This window comes from Eucalyptus grandis, chromosome 4, assembly GCF_016545825.1.
Source record: "Eucalyptus grandis isolate ANBG69807.140 chromosome 4, ASM1654582v1, whole genome shotgun sequence".
Lineage (NCBI taxonomy): Eukaryota > Viridiplantae > Streptophyta > Magnoliopsida > Myrtales > Myrtaceae > Eucalyptus > Eucalyptus grandis.
In genome coordinates this window covers 1,732,474-1,744,262 of record NC_052615.1, presented here as the reverse complement: position 1 = coordinate 1,744,262, position 11,789 = coordinate 1,732,474, and the positions used below count along the sequence as shown (strand labels likewise).

The following is an 11,789-nucleotide window of genomic DNA, read 5'->3' as shown; positions in this document are numbered from 1 at the left end:
CACCTTCAATATTGCAAAATTGCATCAATCACCCTAATCTGTAAGCTTGAAGGGCAAAATTCAATCATTTGTTGGTTTTAATTTGGTTAGCCAGTACTCAATTTCCCTTGTGTATGTAATTTATTTTATACCCCACAGATACTCTACAAGAGACATGCATCGATAAGTTAGATAAGAATAGTATAAGTACCATAACTTTTGTACGGTACATACATGAGGATAAAATTGGTGAAAAAACTTTTACTTAAGTATTTATTCTAGCAAATCCTCCTACATGGCATTTCAAAATAATTTTTTATCACCACGTGACTTTTTTAAAAGAGAGTTAAAGTCCAACTTGGATAATCTTTGATTGACGTGGCAAGAAAGGGAAGTCGTTTTATTTCATCCCCAAATTCATTTCAAAATGAAACCCCAAATTCTAGAAAGAGGAATGCTTTAGCGATAAGCTTGAGCAATAGAGAGGTTCGATCTTGAGATAGGCAATGGAAATTCAAGTGTATGAGATAGTTGATATGAGTAGTGGACAATTCAAGCTTATAAGGCACTGTCCTCAACCGGGGGAACTAGGTCAACCTGTGGTTGAGGACAAGGTGTGTCAACCTAATGTGGGCATTTAACCAACGCTCTCACTCACTTCAAGACGGGAGGTATTATACTTGCCTAGCCGTTAATAACCAGAACCGAAGTCCTAACGTGATATCTATCTTCACTACCGTTAAGTTTCCTAATTCTCTATTTATCTTTATCTTCTCGACAGAGAGAAAATAAGAGGACAACGCGGGGTTTTTCACCCCAAGGTAGTTCTCTTGCCTGTTTCCTCCGTGATCCTTTTAAGGACATGTTCAGATCCGGAGATAGTTGATATAAGCAGTGGACAATTCAATGAGATAGCAAAGTGGGGACTAGTCGAATTGGTTTGGTGAGATTGAGATGATGACGAGTGTAATAGCATGATGCAAGGAGTAGTGCTTGATTTAGAGGAATCGCAAAGAAATTGTTGGGTCTAGGACATGAATCGCCATGGTCCTTGTTGGAATCCTGTAAATCGCAGAGAAATAAGGTGATGGAGATGTCACATTGGCTGCATTAGGGAAAATTCACCAACATCTTAGGTCTCTTCTCAGCCAATACTGTTTTTTTTCTTTTTTCTTTTATCCCTCTATTTTGCCGACTCATCTTGTTTCCAATTCAGCCCCTTTCTGATTTTCTCTGACCACTCTTCAGCTTTCATAATTATTCAACTCAATTCACGTTTTCCCCCTTTTCATTGCCTGAACATCTCCTCCAAAACTTTTGCCTCTTTACAAGCTCGGCTGAGAAAACCATGGCTCAGCCATGGAGAAGAACAGAGAGAAACAGAGCATTTGGCGAGCAACAAATCCCTTCCCCCTTTTCTTTTTCTATTTTGGTTTTTTTTTTTTTTTTTTGGTATAATTTTTTTTTTTAATCATATAAGGGCCAAAACTACGCTGTTTCATTTGGTATTTGCTGATTGGATTATTCCTGGCAAGCCACGTTAGCTTGTTTATAATAAATTAATGGCACGTTGGACTTTTCGGCAACCTAAATTGCCGATGGCACTCAAGTGAATGATTTTAAAAAAAAAAATTAGCACTTAAGTGATCGAAAAAAAGTTATAATACTCAAGTGAACTCCATATTAAAATTTTGAAAGTTAAACAATTGTTGGTCGATTAAATCTAAGTCCTTAGTTTTTTTTTGTTGAGGAGTTTTTTTTTTTTTTTTTTGACCAACCTTGAGGAGTTCACATGCAATCAATTCGAACAAGGAAGCTCCAATTTCCAAACTGAAAATACTCTAATGTCCCAACCCATCACCTCAATTCAAGAAAATATATCAATTTCTTTAGTCTCTATTTTGTGGAAAATATACTATTTCTAGAAAATATTTTTTAGGAAATCATTTTTTAAGAAAATATAATTATTTTCCGGTGTTAGGGTGAAACGTGAAAGTGAAGTGAAAAATATTTTCTATTGCTCAATAAGGAAAATCCTTTCCTCCATACACTTTTTTTCATTTATTTTTTATTTTAATTATTTTTTTATAAATTGATTATTAAATTATTTTATTCTTTTCTTTTTCCTTTTCTTTGTTTCCCTTTTCTTCCTCTTGGCTAGTCATTGGCCACCAGCGAGTACGAGGCTTGCCCACCTCGACAGGCTCAGGCTTGTTGCTCACCACATCGTTGAGCAAAGTGTCAAGCTCGAGGCCAGCGAGCTTGCAGCTCACCAATCTAGCGAGGCTCGAGGCTGGAGAGCTCGAGGCTCGCGAGATCAACAAGCCTCGAGCTTCACACTCACACTCGTTGGAGGTGGGTGAGCCTTGTGCTGTTAGCAAGCTCGAGGCTCACCTATGTCCAATTTTCGGCTGTTGTTGTGGCCGATGATTAACTAAGAAAGAAGAAGAGGAAAAATAAAGAAAAAGAAAAAGAAAAAAAAAAAAAATCTGATTTAAAAATATATTTTAAAAAGTAGAAAAAAGGAGAAGGAGATGGAGGAGAAAGTAAGGGCTTTAAAGATATGAGATAAGAGAGATTAAGTGGAGAAAATGTTTTTTACTTTTCAAAAGTAAAAAATATTTTCTCCTAATTTAGGAGACTTCATGAAAATTATTTTTCAAAAATTATTTATTTTTCATGAAATGAATATCTGAAAAATTTGAAAAATATTTTTCAGTTATTTTCCGGAATGGAGCTTTACTTTTACATTAACTTTGTCTTGTTTCTGACGTGATGTTTACCTACTTAAAGTGCCAAAGTCAAATTAACATTATTTCAAATTGCCGTCTACATCCATTCCCGTGATAAACATTCGAATCTCTTGCTACAAAGGGCCGACCCGTCAAGTCCGCAGTGGTCCTGTCTTTTAGCTCCCGATGGGGACGTCAATCTGTTGATTGACGCGCCCATGAGGACAAAAAATTTTATCCCCTTTCCCAAAGAGTCGGCAAAAAAGGATGAGGTGATTTTATAATGGGCTGATATTTTCATTGTTCTTATAGGAGAAAATTTACTAGTGGATTATATAATTTATGATATCACTAAAATTTTAATTTAATTAAGATTAAATGTGAGTGATGTTAGTACAACTCAAATCCGAAGCACTCCAACATGATTATTTTAGAATCATAAGAATGATTGTCCATTAGGGTCATGATTTTGATGCAATAGAAATATTGGTAGGTGTGTAATTTAGCCTTATGTATGTACAAAAAGAATATGTTACCGTTTGTTATGATTTATTAAATTGACAAACAAATGCGTTTGGTATGGATTTGTCACACTATCCATCATGAGATTGTGCCTGATGGGATTGATGACCGAATCCTCGATAAGTCTTGTCCCATTGGAATTTCTAGAAAGTGGACTAGATTTGTGTCAGCCAATCCTCGTGTGGCCCTACGTTCACCAAAATAAGTGGTTATTGCTAGGGGTGTTAATAGTTCGAGTATTCATTAGTTTTGAACTGAATCAAAGACTTGGCTTAGTTTGGCTCACTTTTTTGGTTTTTTTTCTTTTTCTTGCCCTGCTCAAACTCACTCAACAAAAATGAGGCACAAGAGTCACAAAACTAGATCAATCAGTGCATGTTTTCAGTTTGGTTCCATTCATTTAACCAAATTCAAACTATTAAACTGAAAATAATTTGATTATTTCTTTTTTATTACAAACCAAATCCAAAATGACAAAATTTAGTTTCAACTCAATTTTCAGTTCGGTTTTTCACACCCCTCCTTATTACTTATCATCGCCTGTCTCTTTTTTCAGTGTGAATGCAAATTCGGACCGTATGTGAAACAAGGGCAGATGTGGAGAAGGCTTTCAGGGGCAGAATTGGAAAATAAAACACTTTTTTAAGGGGCAGATTTCCTTTCGAAAATGTTCGATTGCAAAAGTAGGCTATCATGCTTTGAATTTTCAGCATTTTCAAAGCAAGTTTGAATCCGAATTTTTCTAGAAAATCTCTATCAAGGTTCAAAATTTTTGTTCAAGGAACTTTAGTAACTCAAGCTATTTTCCAAAGCTCTCCCAAACAGACTTCGATGGGAAAACAAGGCGTCCGGTGCATATTAAGTGTAGAAAATAGTTCTTCTGAGCACGCAACTAGCAAGAATCTAAGAGCAAATATCATATTTGCTTTAACTAGTCTAAAAAGGTATATTAGTAAAAATTTTATAAGTATTAAAACAAAATAAAGTAAAATTGACATGTCACATGAATAGATCTATACATGTAATCGATTAGTGTCATGACTAGAGAATGGATGTAAATGTGTTTGAAAGATTGCTATGTGGTGGGCGTGGTGGGCATATTTATCACCACTTAAAAAAAGATAATTAAGGTATATTATGAAGAAAATGTTGCCCAAGCGGCCTTATCTATTATTTATTTGACGATTATAGTTATCCATATTTTTAAGTCCATTATGTATAAGGCCGTTGTATAACACTAGCAGTATGAGTTATAATTACTGTAAAAAGCGGCCAATTCTTGTTTTTCTGAAAGTGATAATGTGAATTAAATTGATTTGTATCGTAGCTAACTTGATTGACAGAAGATGGCTAGAAGCAATTCCGTCACTATTTACTTGAAGAAGACCGGCAGACCAATCAACAAAAAGTGAACCCCAGCAGCGTAAAATGACGTCTGCATTAGACAAATCACACGTTGGCCTTGAGCTGCATCATCGATAAGAGTTCATTCATGCCTAGAAGCAATTCCATCACTAATTACTTGAAGGAGACCGGCAGACCAATCAACAAAAATTGAACCCTAGCAGCGTAAAATGACGTCTGCATTAGACAAAACACACGTTGGCCTTGAGCCGCATCATCTATAAGAGTTCATTCATGCCCGGAGCGCACATACAGAGGCAATCACAGAACAAAAAGAACTAACAAGAAGAATGGCCTCCTCGTTCTTCACCATATTTTCAATTTTTCTTCTAGTCCTTTTCTCAATAGACTCGCATGCATCTTCCCCTTCAATTCCGATTCAACAATCGTTTTTGCAGTGCATGTCGTCTCTTAACAACACGCTCTCCATTCCAACCTCCTTGTTCTACACCCCTGACAACTCATCTTCCTTTAATTCCATCCTTCAATCTTCAGCTCAGAACCTCAGGTACTTAGTCCCTTCCATGCCGAAGCCTGAGTTCATCTTCACGCCGCTCACCGAGCCTCACGCGCAAGTCGCCGTTGCTTGCTCGAACAGACTCGGCATCCACCTCAGGGTCCGGAGCGGGGGCCACGACTACGAGGGTGCATCCTACGTGTCAGAGATTGAGAGCCCGTTCATTGTGATTGACATGGCACAGCTCCGAGCCGTCGATGTGAACACGCAGGAGAGCACGGCATGGGTGCAGGCGGGAGCCACCACGGGAGAATTGTACTACTGGATTGCTGAGAAGAGCAGCATCCACGGCTTCCCGGCCGGCGTATGCTCGAGCCTGGGCATCGGCGGCCACATCACTGGGGGTGCGTATGGGTCAATGATGAGGAAATACGGCCTGGCAGCGGACAACGTGCTCGACGCCCGGATCGTGGACGCGCAGGGGAGAACACTTGACCGCACGGCGATGGGGGAGGACCTCTTCTGGGCCATCCGTGGGGCCGGCGGTGGGAGCTTCGGGGTCATCCTTGCTTGGAAACTCAAGCTTGTCCCAGTCCCAGAAAAGGTGACAGTTTTTACCGTTACGAAGACATTGGAACAAGGTGCAACAAGAATCCTATACAAATGGCAGCAGGTGGTTGACAAGCTTGATGAGGATCTCTTCATCAGGGTGATAATTAAATCAGCCAGTGGAGATCCAAAGGGGAAGAGGACGGTCACAACCTCATACAACGCCCTGTTCTTGGGAGATGTGGACAGGCTCATCCAGGTCATGGGCAAGAGCTTCCCTGAGCTGGGCCTGACTAGGAATGACTGTACCCAAACAAGCTGGATCGGCGCGGTCCTCTACATAGCCGGCTTCCCAAACGGGACATCGACCCCGCCGGAGGTCCTCCTGCAAGGCAAGTCCCTGTTCAAGAACTACTTCAAGGCCAAGTCAGACTTCGTGAGAGCGCCCATCCCTGAGGCTGCACTCTTGGGTCTTTGGAATAGGTACTTGCTGGACGAGAACCCGTACATGATTTGGACCCCCTACGGAGGGATGATGAGCAGAGTGCCTGAGTCACAGACCCCCTTCCCTCACAGGAGTGGCACAATCTTCAAGATTCAGTACGTGGCCTCTTGGCAAGATGGGGACAAAGACCCATCAAAGCACATGGACTGGGTCAGGAAGCTCTACAATTACATGACCCCTTATGTGTCCAAGTCCCCCAGAGAGGCTTATGTGAATTACAGGGACCTTGACCTTGGGATGAACAGGAGGAGAAACACCACCTTCGCGGAAGCGAGCTCATGGGGATCCAAGTACTACAAGGGCAATTTCTACAGGTTGGCCAAAATAAAAAGCAGATTTGATCCTGACAACTTTTTCTGGCATGAGCAGAGCATCCCAGTGATTCCCGGGAGGAAGAAGAATGGTTAGTAGGAGCATCGAAGTTGTGGACTTGATTGAGTACCACTTGATTATGGCAGTGGGATCGTCATGTTTAGTAGCATTAATGATTAATGGGCCTAAGTCAAAATACTAAGGATGAGTTGCTCGCACTTTGAACGTGTGCTCCTGTTGCAGCATTTTTCTATGTAGTTCCACCACATATGTCGCTGTCCAAAGTGGTTGGGGCTTGTAGACTAGTGGGGGTAATGTGGTGGATAGAAATAATTACATCTTATAAATTGCATAGGGGCTTGCTTTAATAGAATCTAGTATTGAGTCCTCCTGTTCGACTTGGTCTAGTGGACTAAGTCAAGGCAATGTCTGCTTAAGGTTTTTGTCTTGTTTTTTGGCTAGGGCACGAAGTCATTTGTTGTAGTACTTTTTAGAAGTAACGTTGATCATGTGCATCACATGGGCTAAATTAGTTTATATAAAAAACATTCATGAGACTGAATCTACAAAATGATCGAATTCATGAGCGGACTTGAGTTATGTAGCGAAAGTCCAGGCTCTACGCGGGAGAGAATTTCAATAATTTAAGATATCATAAAACTATGATAAGAACATTGTTAATAACTGTCATGACGAAAAGAAAAAATTCTTCTGAAACTACTGCTAATCATCCTTCTTCTTCTCTCAAAGGACATCAGGAGCCCAATCTTGAAAAATATGTAAAGTTTCTCATTTTTTCGATAAATAAATATCTTTAAGATTGATTTTCGCTCAACTTAACAGAATAATGTTAAAAATAAAAGTACAATTAAAAATATTAGGAAAATTTGAGGAGTAGACAATAAAAAAATTATTAGAATACTAAGCTGCAACAATCCCCATGCTAACATATAAACGGTTTGCCAATATCAACAACTTCCTCCTTTAGACATCATGGTCTTCACAGCCTCAATACATCGAAATTGCAATAATTGTCAGCACATCGAATTGAAGTATTATTTTTCTTGATAGCTTCGACGTCGACATTAGAAAGATTGAATCAGGTTAGTTGAACTTATTGACCAGAATTCATCTTACACCAATGGAAGCGGTAGGTCGGAGATCCAGTATCGGTTAGCAACAATAGCAAGATTACTTGGGAAAAGAATTTTGTAAGAAAAAGATTACTGGAGCTTTGGATTGAGAAAGGGAGATGGACAAGCTTCATGAGCCACCTTTTTCAGACTTTTCGGTGTCTAGAAACATCAAGGCTGTGTCCGTTCAGTAACTCAGTTTTCAGTAACTTTTCTCTCGACCAATATATTTCTCGACTAGCATATGACAAGACATGCAGTCTTCAATGACGTGTAGGTTTTAAGATAACAACTGGTGAGAGAGAGAGAGAGCGCGCGACAGCGAGAGTCTTTTGGCATTAAAAAGGAAAAAATTAACCTTTATTTATTTCATAAATAATAAATAATTTTAAATATATATTTTTTAAAATGATCACTTATATCACTTTAAATATTTAATCAATAAAAAATATTTTATTATCGATAATAATTTTTACTTACATATTTTTGTGAATACTAAAAAAATTTTATTCATTTATTTTTATAAATGATATAAGCGTTATTCTTTACATTTTTTTGGCAGAACATACTTTTTCCATAAAACAATGACACGCATCGGAATGGTAGAAAGGAAGACAAAATGGCGACCCATCATGGTCATGCTATTGCCCTCTTCATAGTTTCACTTTGTTATCATATGCCCTTTTAGGCTTCCCATCCCAAAAATTTGCAAAGCTAACTACACATACTTGCAAATTCCTCTTTAGTACGGCTGCGGTAAATACGCATCTGGTATTCAATGCTTTCTTTTCTTTTTTTAGGCTCCATGCCTTTGTTAATGACCTGCTTAAAGTTTGTGTGGTGTCGGTCCAGATGCTATGCGCATCTGGTATGGCTGAATCGTGTTTGTTCTCCAAACAGCGACATGGGTTGCTTCGGCCCCCATGTCAGATCTTTTAAAAAACCGTCTTCCCCCTCTCTGTTTGTTCTTTATTGAGAAAAAGTCGTCGCTCTGTTCTACCCACTTCTCTCATCACGACTCGGCCCCTCCCTCTCTCCCTCTCTCTTTCCCTCTCCTCTTTACAATTCCGCTCCTCTCTCTACTCTGCTCTATTCACGACTCTGCTATTCTCTCTAATCGTCCGACAAATCATGCCGCTCCGTCCGCCTCCGCCTCCACTGCCTCCAACAAAAAGCTCCTCCTCTAGTCTCGCTCCCCAAAGCAGCCGCCATCATGAGCAAACCGTAAGAAAACTCCAACATGGTTAATCTCACTACTCGTAACTTGTCGGCTCACTGGACTCTAGTTTTGTTGATCTTGTGTTCTTGTTTTGAGCTTACAATGTGATTGCTTTTCCTCAGTTTGCATAGCTCTCAACGACGAAAATCAAGCTAACATCATTAATGTTCTCAATGAGCGTGTATTTCAAAAGAGTCGTTCATCGAGCTAAATCCAGATTCTTGTTCCGAAAAATCTTCTATTCCCCAGCAGCTCATCATATTTATGCTTAACATTGCGAAACCAAGTACTACTAGCTGAAAATTGACCATTGCTACGGCCATGACAACAACCTGAACACGTCAAAGGCGATATTTCTACAGAATCCATAGCCAAAGAGCATTAGAATTCAAGCGACTCAAAGACGATCTGCGGTAGATCAAAGACAAGAATTTGGATTTAGCTCAACGAACAAATCTTTTGAAATATGCGCTCATTGAGAGCATTAACGAGGTCAGCTCAATTTTCATCGTTGAGAGTCACATCATAAGCTCAAAATAAGAAGACAAAATCAGCGAAACCAAAGTCCAATGAGCTGCAAGTTATGAGAAGTGAAAGCGGTCATGTTAAAGTTCTCCTTCACGTTGCTCATGGTGGCAGTTACTTCAGGGAGCAAGACCGGAGGAGGAACTCTTCGTTGGAGGCGGACAGGGCAGCGTGATTCGTCGAACGATTAGAGAGAATAGTGGAGTGGTAAAGAGAGCAGATTAGAGAGAGGAGCGGAATTGTAAAGAGGGGAGAGAGAGGGGCCAAGTCGTGATGAGAGAAATGGGCAGAACAGAGCAACAACATTTTCTCAATAACGAAGAACAAATAGAGAAGCAAACAGAGAGAGCGGGAAGACGGTTTTTTAAAAGATCCGATATGTGGGGCCGGAGCAACCCATGTCGCTTTTCTCCTGCGCAGTCTAGGGTTCAATTTTCCCCGCTCCTTGAGAGGGAAATACTCGAGAAGAAGAAGAAGCGGACCAAAAGGCTCTTTGTCTAGAATTCATTTCCCCTCCAGACAGCCCCAGCCGAAGATGTCAAGTAAATAATGAAATCATCAAGATCTCTACAACAATTCTCTATATGAAGAAAGATGCAAAAAGCTAATGGTGGCAAAGGCTTAAGAATTTCTCGATTCTTTAAGTGGAACTTTTACAAAGATTCTTGTCTCTAGAGTGATTTATGATAACATTTTTGTTCTCGAAAATAGTTTCTTTTTAGAAACACTTTTTTTTTTTCCTCGGAAACAGTTTTTGAATATTTTAAAACGTTTGGTAATTATAAAAAATTTATATTCCAAGAATAGAAATACACTTGGTACAACCCCAAAAAATTTTGGGATTTGTTGACACCTAATTTTTGATTAGGTTGTTAATAAGGTCTTAATTTCTTTTATTTCCTTTTTTAGATAATAAATAATAAATAACAAGAGAAAACAACAAAACAAAAAAAGAAGAAAAATAGTAGCCATCGTGATTGGGCCTCCAAGCCCAGCCCCTCCCCTCTTTTTTCTCTCGCACAAGCCCCATGGCCCGGCCCGTGCAAACCAGCCCAGCCCCTCTCTCTTCTTCTTCTTCCTTCTTCCTTCTTCCCTCTTCTTCCCCTACACCTTTGCAACTCACACGCAGAAAGACAACCTACGGCCGAGGAGAGTAGGCCGACGTCGGCTAGAGATGATAGATCTTAGGCGCCATTAATGGCTACCTTCAATGCCGAGCACGTTGGATATGCCTAGATGGGACACCGATTCGGCCAGTAGAAGCCGTTCGGTGCGCGAAGACCTGCGGTCGAAGCTTCATCGACTGGCCATCCCCCTCGCCTATAAATAGCAGGCCACAAGCTTCGTCGAAAGGCACGGCGAACTCGGAGATCTTCCTTTGAGAGATTTCAGGGATAATCAAAGAGCGAGCACGCAAGAGATCGGGTCGTGAAGCTCGAACGACCTCCCTCCGAGAGACTTCGGGGGAGGCCGGCGGCAAGCGAGCCCGAGGGAGAGAGATCCGAGCGGGTGAAGGGGCTGAGTGAGAGAAGAATCAGAGGAGGGAAGGTCGGATTCGAGAAGAAAGGAGGTGCCGTCAATGTTGCCTGACGCCATCCCTGCGCCAAACCAAACACTCCCAACCACCCCAACGCCGTCACTGCACCGGATCGCCACTGCTTTCGACGCCCCGACGTCGCCGCTGCACCAGATCGCCGTTGCTGCTCACCACCCGACGAAGATGTCCCCACAGTCGCCTTGTCGTGCCCTCGTTGCGAACAGGTAAAGGCCGTGCTCGCTCGCATCGTCGCCGTCGCATTTCCCCCCTTCAAATCGTGTCGCCGCTGACCACACCAGCACAGACCCGTCCTCGCTCATCCTCGCCATCCTCGTAACCGTTTTGTCATCGCCGTTGGTCACGTCGTCGCCGTCTAGCTTGTCGTCACCGCCGTTGTGGCCGCCGTCGCTGCTGTCGTCGCCGGTGACACTTCAGTCCCCCTCACTAGTGTTGTGAGTGAACGAAGGGGAGAGGAAGCCGAGAACCGGGTTGATTCGCAAGTCCGTTCGACCCAGTTTCCCTATTTCCGGGTAAGGTACCGCCTGGGCCGAATTGTGCGCATGGGCTGGTTTGCTGTTGGGCTGAAATTTGTCACGAAGTGGGCCAAAATCGATATTGTTTTTCTTTATAAGAAAAATCCGAGTTTGGCCCACAACAGGTCTCGAGTGGACAACCCGGGTCTTTTTTAAAATATATTAATATTATAATTATATTATAATATTTTAATTAAAAATCAAAAAAATAATTTATTTTCCAGAAAATAAAAAAAAAAAAAAAAATATTCATAGTTTCTAAAAAAAAACCAAAAAGTAAAAAAAAAAAAAACCAAAAAAGACTTATTTTCCAAAAAATAGCAAAAAATCCAAAAATCCCTTTTATTTTCCAAAAAAAAAAAAAAAAAAAAAAAAGGTCTCA

At 40.8% G+C, this 11,789-nt stretch overlaps 1 protein-coding gene across 1 annotated transcript; it reads left to right on the top strand.

Moving 5' to 3' along the window:
• The first annotated feature begins 4,862 nt into the window (after positions 1-4,862).
• LOC104440649 (berberine bridge enzyme-like 15) lies at positions 4,863-7,015 on the top strand. Its single transcript, XM_010053572.3, has one exon. It carries the CDS (start codon positions 4,928-4,930, stop codon positions 6,554-6,556), a length of 1,629 nt encoding a protein of 542 aa, XP_010051874.1. The 5' UTR covers positions 4,863-4,927; the 3' UTR covers positions 6,557-7,015.
• The last annotated feature ends 4,774 nt before the right edge of the window (positions 7,016-11,789 follow it).

What these genes read in the sequence shown, in the direction of transcription:
- LOC104440649 (XM_010053572.3), top strand. Translation starts at nt 4,928, where the DNA reads ATGGCCTCCTCGTTCTTCACCATATTTTCAATTTTTCTTCTAGTCCTT.